The 13,061-nt window shown below is 40.8% G+C and overlaps 1 protein-coding gene across 1 annotated transcript in view; it reads left to right on the top strand.

The window, feature by feature from the left end:
- Positions 1-13,061, top strand: part of NEK10 (NIMA related kinase 10) — a 279,165-nt gene that overhangs the window by 249,693 nt on the left and 16,411 nt on the right. Inside the window, exon 34 of the mRNA XM_056129461.1 lies at positions 5,950-6,060. Within this exon, the coding sequence (XP_055985436.1) occupies positions 5,950-6,060 (111 nt within the window). The remainder of the gene's footprint in view (positions 1-5,949; positions 6,061-13,061) is intronic.

Raw genomic sequence — 13,061 nt, 5'->3', positions numbered from 1 at the left:
GGCTTCTGGTCACCGGGGTTCCATCTGGGGGAGGTGGGATGTGGTACCTACCCCATCTGGGACTTCCCAATGATCTCTGCTCTTTTTGGAACCTGTTTTTTTTTCATTTTCTTCGGGAGCTGTGGATCCCACCCTCCATATGGTCCTTCTCTTCGACTGTATGCTGTAAAGATGGCGCTGGGGGGGCGGGCTGTGGGCGTGACTTCCGGAATCAGAGGTTACCTGGGAGTTGTTGTCCGGCAGATTTGAGGAAAAGTCCTAGTTCCCGCATACTCGAGCTGTGCTTGTAGAGGCTTCTGGTCACCGGGGTTCCATCTGGGGGAGGCGGGATGCGGTACCTACCCCATCTGGGACTTCCCGATGATCTAGGCTCTTTTTGGAACCTGTTATTTTTTTTTTTTATTTTCTTCGGGAGCTGTGGATCCCGCCCTCCATGTGGTCCTTCTCTTCGGCTGTATGCTGTAAAGATCTAAGATTCCTTTTTTTGTTTTGTTTCGTTTTGCTGTCTCACCCTTAAATCCATTTTTTAAAAATTATTTTCAGTCAGTCTGAGAACTAGCCTTTGCAGACCCAAGAGTCTAAAGTTGAACCTTTGTTGCGGGTTGTTGTTATCAGTGCTTCTCTCTTAGCCAATTGGAATTTTCTTCCAGAGTAGGTGAAAAGAATGCAGAGGCACAGTGTAGCAGAAGGGAGAGGATGCCTTGGTTAATAAATGAAAAATGGTCTGTCACATCTCCATTGAGGAAGGAGGAGAGATTTTTCTATTCAGAAGCACAATTGGATTTAAGTTTTATTGTAGAAATATGGGGAACATGAAAATAGCTTTAAGTAGCTTTCTGGCTCATTCATTGTATAACTAGTAATTAAGGAAAATATCCTTTAAATATAGTTTCTATATACCAATCTTGCTAATTTTTATGTAATAAAATAATTTAGTGTCTATATTCCATTTCTTTATTGGCATCAAAGTATTTTGAAGCAAGGTTAAAACTATTATAAATGCCTTATTATTATGTTCTTTCAATGCCAGCATAACAAATCATTTCATATTTTTTTTTGCAAGATGGCATTCCTAGCTGCAAGTTCAGCTATAACCGCTGTTGTTAAAATGGATTTCCAGTTTCTGACTTGGCACCTAGGAGTGATTCCCCCCTCCCCCCCTCCAGTAAACTACAGAGTTAGTCAAAGTCAGTGCCTTTCAAATAAAGGAGATAACTGCAAGTATAAACACAATCCCTGTGCATATTCTGCACGTTATAAGACCATGATGGGGTTTTCTCTCTCTGTTGCAAACTTGCTTAAAGCGAAATTGGATTGACACCAAGCATCCAACCCACCTGTCACCCACCCTCACGCCCAAGCCCCTTCTTGTTCTCCTCTTTAACAGGATTAGCTCTTTGCAGCTGTGCTTTGTGGCTTCCTCGAATGACAGGGGTCACATCCCTTCCAACAGCCACCCGATGACCCTCTGGGGAAACAACTTTCTTTTGCCCAGTGCTGGCCTTTCCCATCCTGTTTCCATGGAGACCGATCTGTGGAAATCATCTAAAAGCAACTCTTTTCAAAGGCAGGATGTTAAATTCCTTACCCTGCCTTTCACCAATTTGACATCTGTTTCCATAAAAAAAAAAAAAAACCTGAGATGGCAATCTTAAAACCAGCTAGTGATATCAGGGCTTCATTTCCATGGCTGGAAAACCAGAATTGATCTGTGGGCATCCAAGGGGATGGTAGGACACATACCACATTTCAGCATGAGTCTGTTTGTGCCATTGCTTAGATAAAACCCAGGGAGCTGACCTCAGCTTTGGATTGAATTGTTTCGCTAAATAAGTACTTTGAAAATCAGTATAAAAGCAACTTTAAAAAATCAAACATCTGTCTCCCAGAGAACAGAAGGGGGGTTCAGTGGAAGCTCCTTCATATTACCATCTTAACAACCACAGTTGTTGCCAACAATTTTTTTCCTGAAAACTATTTAGAAATAGCAATATGCTATTCTCAGATGAAGTCGCACCGGCTAATGTCAGTGAAACACACAATTTTTTGTTTCTTATTGTTGTTGTTGCTTTTCCAGCAGCAGTAGAGATGGACTAATAGAGAACCACGTGCACCCTCTAATCTGCTCCAATCTCTTAAACTCCCCTGGTTCCTAACAGGGTAGACCCTGTTTCTTCATGGACTCAGAGTTTGTGTATTTGGAGTGGGGGAGTGCTCCCAAACAATGCTCAGTGGGCCTGATTCACAGCCAATCAAGGTAGACAGCTCAGTGCTTGGGTTCAGTGATATAGTGACCCTCAGTGCTTGGCTCACTGGTGCTGTACCAACGCGGTCACCCCATTGGTGCTCAGGGGCTTTCAGGGATATGCCTGATGGTCTCTGATGGAGTGCATGTGGTGCCAGGTACAAACTCATGCATCTGTGCATGTGAGGCATGCACCCCTGCCCATTGGACTCCCTCCTCTGCCCTACTTTATGTATTTTTAAAATGACAATCTTTGAGCATCTTACTTTATCAGTAATATATTTTTTAAAGACTCACCAAAACCTCTTTTTTTATTCTTTTTTTTTTGATTTATAAGTACCACATTGGCAGTGCTTAGGAGTTAGCTTCAGCACTAAGTACTCGGGTGGGGGTGTCACTCTTGGCATTGCTTGAGGACCATGCAGTGGGGGTCAAAGTGGGCATCATATGTACAGCCCACTGAGCTGTCTCTCCGGCCACAATTTGTTTTAGTTTAAGTATTTTAAGGAAAGATAGTAAGCTACTATCATGCTATCTATCGGACCAGTGATGGTTCGCCGGTGTATTCTTGAAAAATATAAATAGTGCAGCTTTGGGGAGAGAATCCATATATTATACAGTGTTGAGAGAACCTGGAGTAAAACATACAAAATCAGATTTTATTCTCTCTTTTGTTATTTCAGCACAGTAAAAATAAATACCAAAGTTAAACTTTTTGACATTAAAACATTGGGTGAGTCACAATCTCTTTTGGAACCAGTTTTTCATTACTAACATGGGGATAGGCACTTACAGGGCTATCGTGACACAGTAAACAACATTTGTAAAATGGTTATGAACTCTGAGGAACTGTCCCACAGGAAAGCCTGTGGCTGCGTGTTTGCCAGCGGATGGGTTGTGCTAGAAGGTTCTCTACCTCTGAACATAATCATGGGTGACACACTCTGTCTGTGAGCTCTGATTTCCTACGAGTAAGTTTTTTGTGATAGAGTAGTGGCACCCATAGAAGAGTAAATATTGTTGACTGAAATTATACAACAGTAGTATTATTCTTATTTTATTATACATGGGCTGGAGCGATAGCATTTGCCTTGCACACAGGCCAGCCCGGGTTCGATTCCTCCTTCCCTCTCGGAAAGCCTGGAAAGCTACCAAGAGTATCTCGCCTGCACAGCAGAGCCTGGCAAGCAACCCGTGGCCTATTTGATATGCCAAAAACAGTAACAAGTCTCACAATGGAGATGTTACTGGTGCCTGCTCGAGCAAATCTATGAACGATGGGAGGACAGTGCTACAATGCTATTATGCATATTTCTGTCTTCTGCAGTTAATCTATGCATCATCATTCTGTGCAAAATCATTAATTCTTCCATGAAAACTTTGAAGACAGAATGCTGTCTGTCCATAGTGATAACTGTCACAGTAGTATAGATACTTGATTTCCTGATAAAAGTATCTGAATTTTAAGCTGACAGAAAGTTAAAGTTATCATGAGGCATAATAAAAACAATGGTTAACCTAAGTTAGCATTGTTTTTATTATGGTCTCTGAATTAGTAATCTGATAGACAATGGTCAGTACTGGAGGAGGGGATCTATGGACTAATTGGTTCAGGACATTTTCTCAAGTTTGCTAGAGCAGAGAATTGGGTATATCAGAAAAAAATCTTGCCCTTTTCTCTCTAACAATTCCAAGTATGCAGGGCATGATGCTCCTGCTGGATGGTCCTGGGTCAACACTACCCTCTAGTGTTTAAGATAGGGAAGTGGCAGTTCTTCTTGGGTGACATGGAAATGATCAAATCCAAAAAGGTGTCTCTGGGCATTTTTCATCTCCCTTCCTCACTCTATCCATCCCTTTTTAGGGAAGTAGCACGTGTCCCTCCACCTCATTATCTGGTTCTTTTAAATTTATTCTACTTTTGCAAATGTATCATATGCACATGTATTATTTCAACTCATTTTCTTTCTATGTCCCTTAATGCTGACATAGCTTTGTCTTCCTATCCATGTTTTTTGATTTAACTTGTTCTTGTATAGTGCTTCCTAATGAGTCCCACTTTCTATTGTGTTTTGGATAATTGACTGTTGTTTTTCATTTTGGGGGGGCTGTGAAATCAGCTGTTAAAAACCCCCATAAACCTGTATCTACCCATTGCTCTTAGATTGCCTTTTATATAGCCTTCTGCACAACATGAATGGACATCTGTTCCTGTATCAGATGTAGCATACGCAACTTACACTACCCTGACAAATACACCTGAGGTCTTTGGCTTGAGACCTGAGAAGGTTTATCTCAGCTGAGGTTGAGCAGGGCAAGAAACCTTCCTCCACCTAGTGGCAGCACCCTCTGGAAGCAGGGTCATGCTCCTGGCTCCTCGGGAGGTCGGGGATGTAGGAGGCACTGACTTTGTGTTGCCTCATTCTTGAAATGATGCAGATGCCTTTCATTGGCTGAGTAGTCAAATGACTAAACCCGAACTCTTAGATAACAGAAAAATCATGTTGGGGTGAGCTGATAATGGTCCCTCAACATTTTCCTTTCTTTTGATATGAGTGTTGATTCATATGCTTGTTTTTTCCAAATATCTCAAGATTCTACTACCTTATTTTTCTTTCTACTTTGCGAGAATTTTCTTCCTTGTCCCCCTTTTTCTTCTTTCAGGTTTTTGTCATGTTTTAAGCATCATGTGAAATGCTATTTCCACTTTGAAATTCCTTGTTATTCTGACCCTACTTCTCTCTGTTAGCCTTCTCTCATACTTCACGTTATTGTCTGTATTTTGTGGAATCTTTAAAAGGTAAAGGTAAAGGTAAAGGCCCTCCTGTTGATCGTCAATTTGCTCGAGCGGGCCCAGTAACGTCTCCATTGGAGACTTTGTTGTTACTGTGTTTGGCATATCGAATACTCTCGGTAGCTTGCCGGGCTCTCCAAGAGGGGTGGAGGAATCGAACTCGGGTCGGCCATGTTGGCCGCTTGTAAGGCAAACGCCCTACCTGCTGTGCTATCGCTCCAGGGCTGGAGTGGAATCTTTACTTTAAGATAAATCCAATAAGGAAAGCATTAAAAAATCAAGAATTTTCAAACTTAGTTTCCATCCAGTCTATATTTTCTAAAGATTTGTGACGGCTTTCTGTTACTTAAACATCTACTGTATCCTGGATGAGTTCTATACTGTATTACTTAATTCTTCCTTCGTGGCCTCTACAACCTTATCTCCCCCCATGAAAATTCAGAAGCAGCACACAAAGGCAGGTTTCTGGTACCTACCAATGCAGATTTGTGTTTTGCGTTTCAAAATATAGATCCTCCAAAATAGGGATCTAGAATGTTTACCATCATTTCTGTGCATGACATGAGCTTCTAAATGTCTGATAGACTGTATCCTGCCTTGTCAAGAGTGTTCTCTAAAAGGTTCGATTTATGTTTGCAATTAGTATATCATTTATTTGTTCTTTGAAAAATGACATCAATAAAATGAAAGAGCAATAAGATAAATTGGAGCAGCATTCTGAAAAAGAGCAGCAACAGCTAACTTCTAGATTGCAGAATAAAAAACAAATATCTGTTCATGCTATTTGGGGTAAAAATTAAATTATTTAGACCCATTGAGTGGGTGCTCTTAAGCTGGCCCTCAATAAGAGCTTCCTGGGAGTGATCTGCTAACAGTTTGCTCATAATGATTGTTTTCTCATTTTATGCAGCTTCCTCCAGCTTTGCACCACAATTTGAAAAGGAGGGTCATAGAGAGATTCAAGAAATCCCTCTTCAGTCAGCAGAGTAACCCTTGCAATTTGAAATCTGAAATTAAAAAGGTATGGTATTCAACATACAGGAATTTGTTGGCAAACAAACCAAAACAAACAAAAACCTAAACTGTCATAAGAGAAGTTTTAGCTCTTTGTACTTTAAGTTCTACCCTCTATTGAAAGATATTGTTGTTTGTTTCAGTCCATTCAAACTACTCTAACAAAAATACTGTAAGTAGAGTGACTTGCAAGTGTATTGCTTGCCTCTGAGGAGGCTGCAAGTCCAAGACTGTGGTCCTGGCAGCTGAGGTCCACTTAGAACCTTCTGTGAGTTTACACTGTAGCTTCACTGAGTCCTCTCACCCGGCGAAACAGCTTTCTTGGTCTTCTTGAGTGGGGGACTTTTCTAAGAGCACTAATGCAGGGGCTTCTTTCTTGAGACCCAATGGCCCTCTTTATGGTCACATCTTTAATACCAATATCTTGGGGGTATTCTTTCAACACATGTATGTTGGGGGTACCCACACACACAGTGCCACATTGGACTTAAAATCCATGATTTATGTCTTTGTCTCGAATATTTTCACCTTGATTTCTGTGACTGTCATTCTCAGGAGAGTAACATGAAGTTTTTTCACTACTGTGACTTATTTTCCTAACAATAAATTTATGATATGTCTTTAATTAAAAATACACATTTGCAGGCTGGGGAGATGTCACAGCATATAAGCCTTGCATGCCTCCCCAGACCCATATATGGTTTTATGGTTCCAAAAGCACCACCAGGAATGATCTCTAAGCACAGACCCAGAGGAGAACCTTGCACAAAGTCAGGTGTAGCTCAAAACTCAACCAGAGGGAAAAAACGACAAAAAATATACATTTGGAGGAGCTGGGAAAATAGTGTAATATCTATTACATAGGAACCTGTATATCATGGTTCCTTAGCATACCAGACAACCTCTGAGCACTGTGGATGTGGCATCCAAAACACACACACACACACACACACACACACACACACACACACACACACCCATACCACACACACACTCATACCACACCCACCAAACCCACCACACACACACACCACATCCACCACACCCACCACACACATACCACACACACCACCACACACACCCACCACACATCCACCACATACATACACACACACACCATATCCACTATACCTCCCCCCACACACACATACACACGTATACCTTTTTTAGGGAGTCCTATTATCTTTCCTTAGAAAATTTTTCAACAAGTCTCTAAATTGCATTTGCTACTCTGAATAAGCTATTTAATCACCGAGGACATGATTTTGATCACATATAAGAGCTGAATGCACTGTTTCTAAAGCTCTTTCCAATTTTTACTTTCTGCAGTCCCCTAGACTTCAGATACTAGCAAATACTTCTATTCATACAAAAAAGAAACTAAATCTTAAAAGAGGTTAACTCAGCCAGAGAAACATGTTTATCTCTGGTTAACACAAGTTGGTGGCAGAGGAAGGTTTCTTTTTCTTTTGAAAGAACCAATCTTAGGTATAAATGTACTCATTATTTGGGAAAATATGACAGGCTCTTTGATAAATGCAAGCAGGATGTTTTGCTTTGTTGCCTGAAATCTGTGGTGGCTGTCCACCCCTACACAAAGAGGAGATGGGAAAGTAAAGTCACAGCTGCCTGTAAACAAAACAGACCCCCTGCCTCCTCTGAGATTATAGAGCAGAATTCTTTTCATGGGTAGCGTTAATACATAAAGCCAAGAAACAAAGCAAGAGGAGATCAAAACAAAAGTGGAGGCATCTTTGGCTATTTATTTTATATTTACATGCTGTATAATGAATGAATAAAGTGACTTTTTAAAGACAGAAACCCAAATTGCTCATGAAAAGATTCCATGTGGCTAACTCTTCACATTCTCATTAAAGTGCTTTATAGAACAAAGCACTTTGTGCAGAAATTCATGATTTGTGTTCCCTGAAATACCGAGCTTGGTGAGATGAAAGTGCAGGCGGCAGAGTGTCAGGTGCCCCCAGCTGACCGCAGCTGTTTCCCTCCTCAAGGATTTTACACCATGCACTTTTCTTGTACAGCAAATAATGTGGTAAAGAGCATGCCTTCTATGCAAGAAACCTGGCTTCCATTTCCTGTGATGTACCACCCCTCTCCCCCCAAGAAAAGGGAAAAGTAAATCACTTCCTTATCACTTAGGTTTTCAGGTTTATATCCTGTTTCTCTCCTGATAGAACAGAGATTTTCTTTTAGTAACCAACCTCACCTCAGCCCCTACCTCACTCTTTGACTTCTTTTCTTTGTGCAGTGTCAACAACTCCCCCCAGGACCCTTGGCTTGTGCTCTTTGTGTGGATTGATGGAGAGGGCGGGGCCCCACAGGGGGCCACAGGTTCCCTCACCATGCCTGCCCTCTGGATTGGGGAGGTCAGCCTTTTCTCCTGAGTGCTGAGCAAGCCTAGCAATCACAGTTCTCATCTTTAACTGCCAAGCTTAGATGTCAGCATCTCCATCAAACCCTATCTTGCATTTCCTTGCCCAAAATTATTCTCCCTTTCTCTCTGCTTCAGTCACTGTTGGGTTTGAAATGCCTTTTAGTCCACTGACATTTCTGATTCTCCAGCAGGCAGTAAGTATCTCTTTTGCCTCTGTGATTCGCAAGGTCTTGCACTGTGCCTGGAAAAGGCAAGAGGCTCAAAGAGTAATTGCTGGAGGCAAAAGGAGGTGAAAAGAATTATTGAAATGCATATGCAAGTGTATATCACAAATTGATGCCATTCTTTATATATACTATTCATGTTGATTTCTATGTGAATCTAGAAGGATGTCACCTAACCCCCATCTAATTCTATAAGAGAAGAGTTTGTCACCTCTCCCCACTTTTCTGGAATCATCTTTTGTGAGTTACCTGTTTTAGTTCAGAGTTGAAATGGCACCCTGAGGAGTGGCAACTTAGCCTCAAACTGAGGGAATCCCCCACAGCTGGACTATGGAAGGAATAAGTGCTGGCATAATATTAACATGGTTTTGAATTCCACCTTCCCTCTTAAATTGCATCTGAAATCTAGGGGTTCCATGTCTCCAGTTTGAAGGACTCATTACGGGATGATGGAGCCTGTTTACTAGGGGCCTCATCTCCAGCAGGTGAGAATGAGGAGCCAACATTTGTTTTTCACCTAGTTTAACTTCTCATCACTTCTTGAATTAATGCCAACAACTTGTTTGCTGATCTCCTTGTCCTTCGACCCATCTTATAGCTAACACCTAAAACACTTCTGAAAACAGTAAACCTTTTAATAACTGAAACCTAATAATTTCCAGCGTCTTGTCCCACTGTCTAAACTCTGAAATTCAACTTTCTATACCTCCAGTATTTGTAGGAACGCCCTCATGATCTGCGTGCATTTGTCCTGCTGTTTCCCAGTATCCTGCATTATCATGTCAACTGTTAAGTACATTGTATACTGGGTGGTTCTCTCCAGATAGCGGGCAGGTGACAGACAGATAGACTGATAGACAGCCCTCCAGAGGGTTTGCAGACCTGGTAGTACAGACTTCATATAGGCAGCTGAGCCTCTGCTCTCACCTCACATCACTCTTTTGTTCTTTTAAATATTGTTGCTGTGAGATTTTAAGGAGGACATCACTACCAACACAATAGTACTTGGAGACTTCAACATCACCTTATCACCTCTGGATAGATCAACAAGAACAAAACCCAGCAAGGAATTATTGGCTTTGAAAGAAGTAATAGAAGAGGGCTTATGGACTTATACAGGGCTTTACACCCCAAAAAGAAAGAATACACATTCTTCTCTAGCACGCACGGAACATTTTCCAAAATAGACCATGTGCTAGGACACAAAACATACCTCAACAGAATCAAGAAGATAGAAATAGTATCAGCCATCTTTTCAGACCATGATGCACTGAGGATAGAAGTGAATCACACAAAGACATGGAGAACCAAATCAAACACCTGGAAATTAAAGAACTCGATGCTGAACAATGAGTGGGTCAGGAAAGAAGTCAAGGATGAAATCAAAAGATACCTGGAAACAAATGAAAATGAAGACACAAACTACCAGAACTTATGGGATGCAGCAAAAGCTGTATTAAGGGGAAAATTTATAGCTCTGCAAGCATATCTTAAGTCGATAGAAACGATGCACATAAACAATTTGACCTCACAGCTCAAGACCTTAGAAAAGAATCAACAGAAAGAGCCTAAATCAGGCAGAAGGAAAGAGATCATAAAACTTAGAGCAGAAATCAATGACATGGAAAACAAAGAAACAATCCGAAAGATCAATGAAGCCAAGAGGTGGTTCTTCGAGAAAGTAAATAAGATAGATAAACCAATAGCAGCACTCACAAAGAAACAGAGAGAGAGAACCCTAATAAATCTAATCAGAAATAAGAATGGGGATATCACAACAGAAACTAAAGAAATTCAAGAGATCATCAGAGATTACTTTGAAAGTCTGTATGCCACGAAACACGAGAACCTGGAAGAAATGGATAAATTCCTGGATTCCTACCATCTCCCAAAGCTGAATCAAGAAGATATAGAGTACCTGAATAGACCTATTCACATCAAGGAAATTGAAACTGTAATCAAAAGTCTTCCCAAAAACAAAAGCCCAGGCCCAGACGAATTTACTAGCGAATTTTTCCAAACATTTAAAGAGGACCTATTGCCAATTCTTCTCAAGCTTTTCCAGGAAATTGAAAAAACAGAAACTCTCCCAAACAGCTTCTCTGAAGCCCATATCTCTCTAATACCAAAAGGAAACAAAGACACCGCAAGAAAAGAAAACTACAGGCCAATATCCCTGATGAACATGGATGCAAAGATTCTCAACAAAATACTAGCCAATAGAATACAACAACTCATCAAAAAGATCATACATCATGACCAAGTGGGATTCATCCCAGGGATGCAAGGATGGTTCAACATTCGGAAATCAATCAACATAATCCATCATATCAACAAAGAAAAGATAAAAATCATATGATCGTATCAATAGACGGAGAGAAAGCTTTTGACAAGATCCAGCACCCATTCATGATGAAAACCCTTGCCAAAATGGGGATAGAGGGGACTTTCCTCAATATAGTTAAAGCCATCTACCACAAACCTACAGCAAACATCATCCTCAATGGGGAAAAACTGAGACCCTTCCCCCTAAGGTCAGGGACGAGACAAGGATGCCCACTCTCTCCACTACTGTTCAATATAGTACTGGAAGTACTTGCAATAGTGATTAGGCAAGAAAAAGATATTAAGGGCATCCAGATAGGGAAAGAAGAAATTAAGCTCTCACTATTCACAGATGACATGATACTATACTTAGAGAACCCTAAAACCTCTACCAAGAAACTCCTAGAAACAATAGGCTTGTATAGTAAAGTGGCAGGCTATAAAATCAATACCCAAAAATCCATGGCATTCCTATATGCAAATCGTGAAAGAGAAGAAAGTGACATCAAGAAAACAATCCCATTCACAATTGTGCCCCAGAAAATCAAGTATCTAGGAATCAGCTTAACTAAGGAAGTAAAGGACCTGTACAAAGAAAACTACAAAACGCTACTTCAGGAAATAAAAGAGGACACGAGGAAATGAAAAAATATCCCCTGTTCATGGATGGGGAGAATCAACATCATCAAAATGGCAGTACTTCCCAAAGCACTGTACAAATTCAATGCAATCCCTATAAGGATACCCATGACATTCTTCAAAGAAATGGAGCAAACACTCCTGAAATTTATATGGAACAATAAGCTCCCACGAATAGCTAAAGCAATTCTTGGGAAAAAGAAAATGGGAGGAATCAACCTCCCAAACTTCAAACTCTACTACAAAGCAGTAATAATTAAAACAGCATGGTACTGGAACAAAAGCAGAGCTGCAGACCAATGGAACAGAGTTGAATATACTGACATTTCCTCCCAAACATATAATCATCTAATCTTTGATAAGGGGTCAAGAAAAGTGAAATGGAGCAGGGAAAGCCTCTTCAATAAACTGTGCTGGCAAAATTGGATGGCTACATGCAAAAAAGTGGGCTCAGATCTCTGCCTAACACCATGCACAAAAGTAAGATCAAAATGGATTTATGACCTCAACATCAGACCAGAATCCATAATGTTTATTGAAGACAAAGTCGGCAAAACTCTCCATGATATTGAAGCTAATGGTATCTTCAAAGATGTCATGCCACTGGCCGAGCAAGTGAAAACAGAGCTAGACAAATGGAACTATCTTAAACTAAGAAGCTTCTGCACCTCAAAAGAAACAGTGACCAAAATACAAAGACAGCCTACAGAATGGGAAAGGATATTCACCAAATACACATCCGACAAGGGGTTGATATCAAGGATATGCAAGGTACTGGTTAAACTCCACAAGAAGAAATCACCCAACCCCATCAAAAAATGGGGTGAGGAAATGAACAGAAACTTTCGCAAAGAAGAAATTTGAATGGCAAAAAGGCACATGAGAAAATGCTCTACATCACTAATCATCAGAGAGATGCAGATCAAAACCACAATGAGATATCATTTCACACCACAGAGACTGGCCCACATCCACAAGAACAAAAGCAACCAATGCTGGCGCGGATGTGGTGAGAAAGGGACCCTCCTTCACTGCTGGTGGGAATGCCGGCTGGTCCAACCCTTTTGGAAAACAGTATGGACGACTCTCAAAAAATTAGAATTTGATCTGCCATTTGACCCAGCTATAGCACTCCTGGGAATATATCCCAGAGAGGCAAAAAGGTATAGTCGAAGTGACATCTGCAATTGTTTGTTCATGGCAGCACTCTTTACAATAGCCAGAATCTGGAAAAACCCTGAGTGCCCAAGAGCAGATGAATGGTTAAAGAAACTTTGGTACATTTACACAATGGAGTACTATGTAGCTGTTAGAAAAGATGAAGTTATGAAATTTACATACAAGTGGTACTACATGGAAAGTATCATGTTAAGCGAAATGAGTCAGAAAGAGCGGGATAGACACAGAAAGATTGCATTCATCTGG

The sequence above is a fragment of the Sorex fumeus genome, unplaced genomic scaffold, assembly GCF_029834395.1.
Source record: "Sorex fumeus unplaced genomic scaffold, SorFum_2.1 ptg000072l, whole genome shotgun sequence".
NCBI lineage: Eukaryota > Metazoa > Chordata > Mammalia > Eulipotyphla > Soricidae > Sorex > Sorex fumeus.
This window is presented reverse-complemented; position numbering and strand designations above follow the sequence as displayed.